We start from the raw sequence: 12,570 nt of genomic DNA on the forward strand, positions 1-12,570 counted from the left end.
TACATGTATCATCTTACATGGGAATCAAGTCAGCTGCTAATAATAGCTCTTCTTGGGGGTCAGGACCCTTTTTTAATAAAAAAAAAAAAAGATGCAAATATCAGTTTTGTAAAGCCATTGCTGGGTTTTCCAGGCTTTCAAAGAGTCAGCAAAGCCAGGTTTCATAATCTCATTCTTGCCTTAAGCACAACTAGGTGGGCTGCAACGGCCCATGGCAATCACTGTTAGCTCAGAATAAGTCAGCTGTCATTTCCAAAGACATTTTTCAGAATTTCTACTAACATTACTACATACCAGAGACAGAGGGGACAGTGGCTTTTGTTTTATACATCTCCATCTGTACTGTCATAGTCAGAAACACCTTGCTGCGATTCCTTTGGAATGAGCCTCATGCTTCTATGGGATATGCTGCACACATTAAAGCCTGAGTCACACACCAGCAGCAGCACTTCAGGGGCTTGAAAACACACCTCTTAACAATAACAGCCTGCTTGCTGTCTACTGTATCTCAAAAACAGAAAAAACAGACAGTAAAAGCCTAATATTCGTGAGCGTCAAAAATCTTCCTGGTCACAATTCTTTAAAGGGAAAACTCTTTTTTCTCCCCTACCCCCATTCCTCTCCTCCCAGTACAAACTAGCACTTAGTAATTCAAAGGTGTTGCTCTGAAACCAACCTGGCTTTTAGGTTAAATGGCTTCCTGACTGTGCAGCTGCCCTGCACATCCTAACACAAAAGGGAAAAGGCAGAACCAGCACTGCAGCTGATGCCAGAGAAGCTACCCTGTGGAGGTGGCCAAGGAAAGAGCAGGACAGGCTCATCCAAGTCTTTGCTTTCTACCACTATGTGGGAACAGCTATGGCAGGAGCCCCAGCAAGACTTGAAGGGAATGCCGTCCCTCCACGTCACAGAGTGGTGCAGGCTCGCACAGGAATGTGCAGGGTGGGGTGTCCAGGTCCCAGGATAAGCCATTGTAGGGTGCAATAGAGCTCACTGCTGCGCTGAACTTTCAATCTGCCTTGCTCACGTTCATTTTCTGTGGGACTTTGCTTGTCTTATCAGAATGAGGGATGTGGCCCCAGGTAAAAAACACAACCTTTACAATGCACCTTCATCTCCTTAACGCTGCTGACTCTGTTGGTGCAGTTTGGTTCAACAAGAATAATACCAAGACATCAATTCTCTGTGGGATATATGCATGCTGGGTATCCCATGGAAAACATGAACAAAGAAGGATCAGGTCACTGTGCTTTATTCTGCTACTCTGATAGTCCCTTGATCCTCCAGTTAAGACATTTGAGAAAAAAAAATCAGAAGTGATTTTAGATACAGACACAGAAATAAGAAATTTTGAAGGGGGAAGGAGAAAACAGAGGTCCTTTCAATAGACATAAAGCTTAATTCTACCCCAGAAGTGCTTTGATTGCTGTAAAAAGAGACTTGACTGGTCCATCAGATCTTGTTTCCAGCAGCTGGTGACACAGGCAGCTCAGGCTCACAGGAAAGCAAAGCTAAGCTCTGCAGCTCCCTGCACTCTCACTGAGTTTCTGCAGCCTTGTGCAGTTGGCAAAGCCTTCCAGGACTGATAGGTTCAATTTCTTTAGTCTCTGCCAGCTTTAGGTCCAGATTCAATAAATTCCCACTTTTGATGTGTTTTGAAGTGAAGTTTTAACTTCAGTTACGCCATATAAAGAGTTAAATTCTGTCTCTAAAAGCTCAATAAATGGGCTACCTTGATTGATGCTTTAAGTGCAACCCCTTCCCAATATTCTGAACATAATGAGGTTAGTGCTAAAAGCTGGATTCTCTCTCATCTATCTGCATTATCTATTTATTCTGCACCATGGTAAATGAGGGCTGCATTAAGGACTAAATAGCAGAGGTCAGAAAAACCCTGTGTTGTACTCTTTTCCCCTCAGCAAGGCTGAAATATCTATTAATGGATTTTAGTTTATTACCTTATGTGAATTAAAAAATACATTGAAAATATCAATATTAGCATGTTATTGAAGTTTCATTTAAATGTAATCTCAAAAAAACCACCTATCTTGATATTCTTATTTAAAAAAATTAATCTTATAAGGTTTAAAAAGACTCAATTTCAAATATTTTCTGAATATTTTTACCATTAAACACCCCTTCCCACAGAAAAAACAGAATCTTTGCCACAGGCTAAACTAGACATACTTTGATCCAAAGTATTTTTTTAAAATACCATCAACACCCCAAACTGTATGCTCATGTAGTTGTATTAAATATAGCTTAAGTATTTTGACTGTAAGAAAAAAGAAGTAATTACACCTAGGCAATTCATTTTTTTAACTAGAAAGCTCACCATCTTTCCAAATTCTCAGTAAAACAAACTATATGAGGTGAGTAATTATTTGGCACAGTGCAAATCTGTGAAGAGCTCCTCTTTACGGAGAGCAAAATATTTATCCTTCTGAAAGCAATGAATTTAGAATCTGTCCAGCTGACTTCCTCAGCAGGTCAGGCATCCCTGCCCATGGCTATTCCCTCCCAGGGCACGGCTCTGCTGTCGTACTGTACTCACAGAGGTGATAACAAATGTAAACATTCCAAGCGCTTATCAGCCCTGACCCTGAGTGATCACACAGCTGGAGAGCTGTAATGTGAAGCCATGTATATTAAAAATAATTTGCAAATAATCTCCTGGGGTGGAAGAAGGCTGTTTCTATGGTGCTTTTGTATAAGGAACAAGGAAAACAGATGAAGAGTACAAAGTTCAGCCTCTAAAAATATCCCATTCACTCTCAGTTCCACGGACATTGACCCTTCCAACACAAAACCAATGGGAGGCAGGGAGCAGGAGGAACAAGTGAAATCACTGTACACATTAGGAGTTTAGCTGCACTTGTAAATAAAAAAATATTTCAATTCATTTCTTGGGTACTCAAGACTGAAACAAGAGTAATGGATTCATGGAATTTGATCCATACTGGGAGCTAGTAAAGCTTTGGAGTTTTAGCTTCATGGCCTCTCAGCTGCACCACTTCTCTGATGTAGGCACAAATCTGAGTCCTGGTTGTGAATATCCAACCTCTATTTCCATCCTCCAGAGCTTCCCCAGGCAGTGTTTGCACCCTGGAGTGCCCCATCTCACTGAGGGTCAGTAGGCTCTGGTGAATGTGAGTGACTCATTCTTGTTTTGACTAAATTTACTCACCTCAGCCAACTAGAAGAAACTAGTTTATATGGGTCATGTAAAATCTGCCTGTACAGTCAATCAGTAAACACTGAAAATGAAGGAAGCATGGATAAAAATAAACAAAAAATTCAGTAAAATAAGTGAATTTTGACCAGAACATGCAAAGCAGCTTTTTGTTTTGACTGTCCCTGTGTAGCTGTCAGACCCTTCACTGTTTACTGACTGAAGAGACAGCCCAGACTCTATTTGGCCTCTATATGAAATGATACAAGTTTCCTACTGTTTCACACTATATGGTTTGCACAACTGCTAAAATATTCACAGGGAATGTTTATGTTTGTGAATTACTGTGTTCAGGATCACAAAAATTGTGAAAATTCAGCTGACTGCTTTGGTGATAACCCTCAGTCCAGGCACAGAACTGCTCACTGCATCCTTTGCAACCCAGCCCTTGTCCTCCAGCCTGCTGCCCTCGCTGCACTGCAGGGAGCATGACAACTCTTCTGACAAGTGGTGACAGTGACATACAAAATCCTCACCCTCTCATGAAAATGGAGCATCTTCATGAAATGGAATGTTTTCATGAATGATGAAAAAATCCCTTTTTAAAATTCATGGTTTCTTTCTGGAGCCTGTGAGCTGTTCCCTCTGGGCTGAATAAAGAACAGCTCGAGCACAGGCTCCTGATGCTTTTTTCTTTTTTTCAAGTTCTTGAGCTTTCCTTTTAGATTTCATGGAGTCTGTATTCACACTGCATATGAGTGAGGAACTTTTGCTGTGCCTTGTCCCAGGGAATTCTGTGGGTCTGAACAGCAGCATAAATTCAGAGTAACCCAAATGAAGAAGCATGTGAGAATAGTGTATACAGGTAAGAAAAAGGGATGCTGTCTGCCGCTGAACATTTGCAGTCACACGTCATTCTGCAAACAGCAGGACAATTTCAATCACAGACATTTCTATATCTGTTCTGGAACCCCTATCACCTGTCAGGTCTTACACAAAGTTTACTTTACATATTTCATTGTTTGTCTGTGTCAGATAGTCCTTTCCAGCCCAGGCTGAAAGCACAGGAAGGCCCTCACTGCCTTGACAAAACGTGCTGATCTCTGAACATCCTGGTGCCATCAGGAATGTACATTGGGCTGTACCAGCCCTCTGCTGTCCGGGGACACAAATGGTTTCATTGCTTACTGAAATGCCTCCACAGACTCCTGGGCTGATATAAAAAGAGACAGAATACTTAAATGGCATGTACATTTAGCATATAGAAAGACCAACTGGTTTGGAAAAAAAAAATACAGCTAATGACAGTTTTTATTCATGTACTGCTTTTCTGACTGCTCTATTACCACATTAGAAGCCTAAATTTGCAATTGAAAACAGCTGCTATTTGGCTTACTCACTCTCTAGTTCTTGGACCAAAGTAAGCAGTATGTCCTACCAGAATCTCAATAGATTGAAAAACGTATCAGTTTCCATGAACTCTGAGACCAACAGTTTTCTGCTGAGAGTTTTCCCTGAGAAAGTAGAGCAGAACTGCTTGACAATGCTCAGAAACACCTGCCTCTTACTAAGTAGGTCTTTGCTTGAGCTCAATTTATTTTGTCTTGGAAGAAAAAAAAAAAAAAGTGATCATTAGATCTAAACCCAAACACATTCATTCACCTAGAAGCATGATCCAACTAATATTAGTCACAAACCTTAATGCTGGGCAAAGTGACTCACATTAATCCCATCAAGAATGTGCTGCTGGTACTGTTTGCATCAGCAGAAAAACACATCTGTCTGTGGTAATGAGATTTATTGTGCAGGCAAAGTCCAGGAGTGTCTAAAACCAATTTAGCATTAAAACCTCAACTACCTTGGGTTGTCATGGAATTGACAAAGGTGTAAGCACAGATTTCCCTCCACCACTCACCTGGCTGTGTTGTTTGCTGCTGCACTAAATACTGAGACTGCCCCTGAGGCACCTCAGCAGAGCTCTGGGGAAGTGACACTAAGCTGAAAGGCAAGGATCCTTTCTGGAAAACCGAAAATCAGCTAGGAAGAATGAGAAAGCAAAACTGCTAATGCCCAAACACAAGCTGCAAGCACCTTCCTTGTTCAGAGACAGGTACAGATTGCTTTTCTTCAAGTCATGATTTCCAGCATTTGGGAAGCTCAGATGTACTGTGTTATACTGGGAAGGTATGTTTTATATTGCATTTGCAGTGATAATATATCCTTACTGCTTTGAAATGAGGTCTGCAAAGCCCAAAAAGGCAGCTGTATTTCTAAACACAGAGTAACATTTACATTACAAGCAAGGATGTCAAAACAGGCAACAAGGCAGAAAGGAGAGTTGGAAACAACAAATACACAGAAAATTTAGATACACAGAAAATTTAGATACACAGAAGTTTATCCTAATGTTTACCCATATTCCAATGCTTCAAGAAGACTGAACACTTTGACATGATCTGAAGAGCCTTTGCCAGCCAGACTGTTTGATGTTGTGTTGGCTCTGTGACAAAGCCAGTCTGTGCAGGAACGCTGGCATTGTTTTCTGATCAAAGCAGCCCTAATGGCATTAAACCTGAGTTGTGGTCTGATGTGCTTTCTTCCCTCAGCCATCAGTTCTCTACTCTGCCACCAACTTTTTCTTGAGCTGTTGCATTATGATATTCTGCTGTTTTAAATCATGCTCAGAATTTTATTTCAGCTAATAAGAATTGATTTTCCCATATTTTCTGCTATGCTGGGCATGGAAACAGGAGGTTGTGCATACACAGAAAAGGCTGCTTGTGATGTGACACTCAGTTTCTGTTGACTCCAAGGATATCGCAAGGGGAAAGGGAAGCTGGAGAGCTTCAACAATTTTTGGATTAGACACTTGTGTAGTGTAATAGTGAAGTATGTGTTTAAAACTAAGCATGTGCTTATGTTCCTTTATAAAAGGCAGGTGTAGAGCAACCGTGGCTATAGCAGGATGTGAGTGGGTTACCCCAGTAACCATGCACGACCCTCACAGGATGAGATGCTGCCCATTCATGCAGCTCTCTCACTTTATACTTGTCTTTGCCTTCACAGATAGCAAAAGGGTCTTACAATTTCAAATAAAAGTAAACTACTTTGCTGTTACAAAATCAAACATCAGATGCTCAGAGAATACAGCTCCACTGATGGCAACCAAAGCACAATAGATTAAAGTGACTTCATAACTCAAGTCTCAGTTTGCTAGTGCTAGTTTCTCTGCTCAGATGTGACACAACCCATCTAAGAGCACTTTACACAGAACTTACAGGTAAAGTTAAGGGTTTCTTCATTACTATGCTGCCTCCCAAGTTCATATTGTCCACTGCAATCACTGTTGCTGCTGCAACTCAAATTTCTCTTTTGTTGTCTGTGATTGCAACTACATATGATGCCAACCAGAGTGAGCATGAGGGAATGTGAGACTCAGTGATGCTACAGGCTGGATATGAGCTCCTGTAGTCACATCTATCACCTGACTTTAAAACATTCTGTCTAACACTGCCTCCTTGAAAGCAAGGAAGTCAAGCTGACTCTTCATTCTCTTCTTATAGTTTTTGAGCAGCTGTCATTGGTTTAAAATGAGTTGGGTTTAGTAGATATTCCATCTCCACTTTATAGCACAATTGACCTGACTTAAATAGGTGAAGACATATCCCTAGCAAAGCTGTAACAGGCATCAGGGATGGATGAAAAGACTTAATAAAAAACAACTTTCAGACCTTTTACAGAAGAACTCAAGCTGAATTTATTATGAAGTTCTTAAATGTCCAAACACATTTTATTGCCTTCTGGTTTCCAGATGGGTGTGCATCCAGAACACCAGAATACCACAAATATGCTACTTTGTTTTCCCCCAGCTGCAATCAGAAGCAGCTGTAACAGAAGGCTATAGAAAAGCCTGATTATTAGAGTATGCCTGTCTCTAGTTTTCAAAAAATGAGAAGTTTAGATAATTTGAGTAAACTTTGTACGGACATCCAATTATTTAGGATTGCATTAGGACACATATTCCAAACTCTTGGAAGCAAATCCTTCACTAGCTCCTTGCTCCTAATGAAGGAAGTGGAATACTCCAGTGGGTAAAATTCAAGGGAAGGGACTCTTGTTTAGCCCAGCTCTAATAAAAAAGGCTGGCTCTGCCAGTATCACTGGAATTCTCTACTGCTCAATTTTCCCATTATTCTAGGGAATCAAACTTCTAAAGCAATTTGTTGGATTGTCAGGTTACCACTCCTACTTTTGTTGTTTTTTTAATTAACTGCATCCATTTGCAGTGATGAATTTACTATTTTTTTCAGCATCCCCCTGAATTCTATTCAAAATCCAGTAACTGATCAGCATTTTGGGGTTTAATCAGCAAGGTGTCAAGAGGTCCTAGGACCAGCTGGCTCTGAAAGTTGAAGGCACACAACCATCCCAGAACCTTGCAAGATGAAGACCACAAAGGCTGTATTTAGTATTTGCACGTCAATTTTAAACCCATTGTCTGCCTTTCCAAGCTGGCTTTACTGTCCTTTTACTCAGCAGGCTTACAGAGCTACTCGCGCACACCCTGTCCAAAACATTTGCCCATATTAAGCAAGTGATCCCCTATCGAAATCTGCATGAACCTTGTGGTGAAGGGCAGGAAAATGAAGCTGCTTTTAAAGTCCAAATTTTTATCCAGCTTTATGGAAAAATTTAAATCAGAAATGGTTATAATTTAGCCAAATAATAAATTCATTAATATTAGTTCCCAGAATCTAGAAAGAACAAATAATATCTAAATAAACAAATCTAAGTAAGTGAAGACAAATACTAACTCTTGGGCTTATATGGAAGTTGGCTGAAACCTGCAGCAATCCTGACTCATAATAAAAATGATTTATTTAGAGACTTATTATGAACATTGCAGGAAAGGTGATAACAGACATGTACCACTTTGTTTACAGTAAAATTTCCTGTAAATTAAAGAGTTCTTATTCTTTGTTTGGTTTTGATTTGGTATTGTACCAAGTATCTGTTTATAAAAGGAAATATGACAGTACAAAGTGTACAAAGGGAATTGCAGAAGAGATTAACAGTTAAGGTGAATTTGCTTTAAATTAAGTCCTAGCAACACAGACAGTATATATCCCATTATTTAGGTAAAGAAGGTCAGTTCAAAGCAGATCTTTCATGCACCATTTTTGAGAGCTAAACTACTGAAATTCAGGACAGAAAGCTACTCTCCCAAAAGATTTTTAAAAAATACTCAGGTGACTAAGAGATATGGCAGGAAAAAAATGTTGCAGAGCACAACAAAGGAGAAGTTTGATATAAAGTAGGCACTGTGTTCCAAGGGATTAAGTATTGAGGACTTTCTCCTTTTTGTGGATTATTTTGTTTATAACACTCCCTAAACAGCTTATTAAGGAATCTTTCTGAAGCCATATTTATATGAAAAAGTATGTCTCGACCTCAAATAATCCCGTCCCACAGGGAATCTTCTGTGGGCACTCCTGGATGAAGATAATGTATTCACAGTTGAAAAAGAATAATGAAAAAACGCATTACATGTTTTATCAGGATGCAAGAAGAGAATCTGTTTTGTAGAAACAACTCCTTGGGTTGGATTAACATTGGATCCAGCCTGTTATCTCCAGAGATCAGACTTCATGGATCTCCAAGGTCTCCACCCAGGGAAAGAAAATACTTGTGGATGGAAGAACTGGATCTGGGTCATATTAACTCTCCTTCTACATGTAACCAAGATTGACATGGAGGAAAGAATTGTGAAATCAGTGACATTATCTGAAGGCCAGGAGTTACCTGTGTTCGTGGGCTTTACTCCAAACAGTCCTAAGATCCATTGTTTGATATTAAGAGCTAAAAAATTAATGCTGGATTTTTCAACTCGTAGTTAATCAACCCAGTTTGCAGCCAGTCCTGTGCATACAAGCTCAGTGGTTTAGAAGGCATGCTAGCACTCACCTGGGGGCATGTGCTCATTCATGATGACGAGTGATGCTGGCGTTGGCCTTCTTTTCCTGATCTGGAACAGATACAAACCAAGGGCAGTCAGTAGGGCCCATCAGCTGCCACACACACAAGGCAAAGCTAAAAATCTGTCTGGTGTCCTCCAGAGTATAGAGCAGGCAAAGTTAAAAAGGAACTACGTAAAGAACAGCAGCACTTCACTGTCTTAGTGAGAGCTTGTCTGGTCTGACAGCAATCAGGGTCATGCTGCTGCTTGTCCAGGGAGACCAAAGGCATGGGGAGAGCTGTCCAAAATACCTTTGGGATTTGTAATCATCTTGAATTCAGTTTTTTGGATATGTATTGCTGAAAAATATCAGTCATAGCTTAAAATATTGACATTTAGCTTTGCATCAGGAAGATGATCTCATAGTTTCTGAGCTTGAATGTACAAATACCTAGCACTGCCATAGCTCTCTCAAGTAATAATTAATAATATCTTTCAAGTGCATTTCAGAGTTTTGCAGGTAAGCCTTCCAATGAGCTCATGTTTCTAAACTGTTTTCAGAGGTGTTACTACAGTAAGAGTTCCTTAACTAAAAATACTCCTGTATTTAAGATCCTTAAAAAGAGTACTTCCAATATAGCAGATTTTACATATCAATACATACTCCTGAATTGTATGCAATTCTTCAGAGTTTGTCTGGGTAACTACTTTTGTTCCATTAACAGTGGCTGAACTACATGGTATTGGAATACCCTCTTATAATGCACACATTTGCACTAAAAGCTTTGTATTGCTTCACAAAAGCCTCCAGGCCTGATATTCTATTGAATTTAAGACAGGGACCAGGAGCATTTAAGCTAGAAACCTTCTGACACAAAACCTCAATGTCAGTGCGTTTGTTCTTTTTTATTTGCTGAGCCAACATCTGTATTTAGCTAGGTTCAAATTTTGCTTTCAGAGGTGTAAATGGAAAGTTACATCATCAGGGTTAATGGGTTTATTCTAGATTAGTGTAACTGTAGCTGACTGTAGAATTTACTATTTTAATTTCATCACACACCCACAGTGAAACTGTATAGCACTTGGAATCAAACTCACAACGCACACACACACACACAAAAAAAGGGACTGCCCATAAATACCAGGCAGAAAATAGGCTACAGCATTTCAACAGCCATGGGAATTCCAGGAAATCCTAATCCTATGGTTCTCACAGATTGCAGAAAAGCACCAGAACACATTCTGCTTGAATTCACTGCAGAACTGTTCTGTGAGGGCTGGATAGCTTCACAGCTCAGAAGTGCCTATGGACAAAATGGGGATCCACAACAATTCTTTTCTGCATCCTTCTAATATTTCGCATTCAGTGATCACTCCCAACTCATCACTTTCTGGAAAAGCTCTCTGCCTTTTAAGAGACACAACATCAGTGCATTCAGGAAACCAGGTACAAATAATTTCATGGCCACTGGTATGGAATTTCAAGGTTATAATATTCCCCTGGTGTCATCTAAAATCAGATGTACCCAAATAGAAGCAAATGTTGAGGACAACTTGCACAGAGAGAAATATACTGGGTCACCTAATTAAGATTTATGCAGTTTTCTCACAAAACTGCCTGTGACCTTTTATTAGGCACATCTACACATATCTGTACACAGTAATGGGTATCTTTTCCTCCTTAGACAGTACTGAGATACATATATGTATCAGTACTATATATATATATATATGTATGTATATATATGTATATATATATTATTATGTGTATCTTTTGGGAGTGAGTTAAAACTTAAAATAGAGCACATATTATTCCAACAAGGACATAAGTACAGCGTATTTCTACATGTATATATTTTTCAGGCACGTAAAACATTGTAAAAATGACTTGAAGACTGTAAAAAATCATGAGAAATATAGGAAGTAACTGAAATGATGACTATTGTGCAAAAAATTAATTGTATTTTGTCATGTTAAAATGAAAGGTAAATAAGATGTTTTCCCAATATTTCTGTTAGGTACCTATTATGAACTTTATGCTTTGCTTTATGTACATATAATACACTTGAACTGATTTGTTGAGAATGCATTTGTTGAGTGTTTTTATGTGAAATGTAAGTATTAGGGTAGAAATACAGAAAAGGCACAACAAATATACATTAATAAACCTACCCAAGGTGAAGAAGCCTTATTCTGGCTAGAGAACATATCCTTCTCCCTCTTTAGGTATATCAAACACCACTATAACCTCCGGAGTATTTAATCTACAGTTTCACTAACATAAGCTAGGAAAGCCTTTAGGCCACAAGTATCAGCCACATCCTGCCCCATTCCCTGGAAACAGTGAAGGAAACTCATCCTCCTTACCTGCTCAGCTGCCTCAGGGTCTATTTGGCTCTGAAACAGGGGCACAGCAAACTGTATTTTTTTGGGGCTGTTGGGCTCCATGGCGATGCTGAGGTGAGGCAGGGGAGAGCAGAGCCTGGAGCTGGAGCTGGAGCTGGGTCTGTGCTGAGCCCCGGCGCCGTCGCCGCGGCCGGGCTGGAGCTCCGCAGGAACAGCTGTAACTCCCGACTTAGCCCGGGAATCTGCGCCAGCCCAGCGGCTCCCGTGCTCCACATCCACAGAGATGCCACTGGCTTAGCTATTTTCTTTTTTTTTCCCCTCTCTTCAGCAGCCCTTCAGATCCTCTCAGCAGAAAGCTGGAAGGAACAATAAGCTAATTGTGTACCGGCTCACTTCCACATATGCCAAGCATTCACTCAGGAGCTAATTGAAAATGCAATACTAGCGCTGCACGGCCTGGAGCCTTGGGATTTGAAAAAGAGGATCTCTCCACCGTATATTACTAACTGGCTGCTCAGAAGTGCAATGCAAGCTCCCTCTGAGTATTGCTGATGGGCTCTTAATTATTGATGAACACAAATCAGGAAGTTTTCAGATTTTGGGGGTGGAGGTAGCAGAAGGGGTGGATTCAAAAATTCGATCTCTGCTACAGTGTGCCAGAACCGCTCTCCTCTTTGCACATATCAAACAATTCCCTTTGCTCTTTCAAACATTTTTTTAATCCTACAATTTTAGACTCTACTAAATCTTACAGGAAAATTTTTGATGATGATTCTACAGAGTTGTCCACAATTTCATGACATTTCTCTGGTGAGTTTGCACGTCAGGCCTGGTTTTCATACTTAGACTGTGATTTCTTTTGGTGGGCTCCATTTCACATGACTCCAGATACTGAGAACACTCACATTTGAGCCTGCTCTCTGGGCTCCTTCGTGCTAAGCACATCAACAGGCCTCTCATTCTATCCAAGTCAAGTGGGATATAGTGTTTACTCAAGATTACATTTTCTCTCCATTAACTCTAGAAAAAGGAAAGATGATTCAGACTAGTTAAAGCACTTTTGGATGACTAAAATTCAGAGGCTAAATCCTACTTA

The 12,570-nt window shown here is 40.1% G+C and overlaps 1 protein-coding gene across 1 annotated transcript in view; it reads right to left on the reverse strand.

Annotated features, from left to right (window-relative positions):
* The window catches only part of PPP1R1C (protein phosphatase 1 regulatory inhibitor subunit 1C), a 49,646-nt gene extending 37,659 nt beyond the window's left edge, over positions 1-11,987 (reverse strand). Inside the window, 3 exon segments of the mRNA XM_005484124.4 lie at positions 9,137-9,197; positions 11,496-11,668; positions 11,671-11,987. Of these exon segments, the coding sequence (XP_005484181.2) occupies positions 9,137-9,197; positions 11,496-11,668; positions 11,671-11,749 (313 nt within the window). The 5' untranslated portion in view covers positions 11,750-11,987.
* Between the last annotated feature and the right edge of the window lie 583 nt (positions 11,988-12,570).

The sequence above is a fragment of the Zonotrichia albicollis genome, chromosome 10 (assembly GCF_047830755.1).
Source record: "Zonotrichia albicollis isolate bZonAlb1 chromosome 10, bZonAlb1.hap1, whole genome shotgun sequence".
Taxonomy (NCBI): domain Eukaryota; kingdom Metazoa; phylum Chordata; class Aves; order Passeriformes; family Passerellidae; genus Zonotrichia; species Zonotrichia albicollis.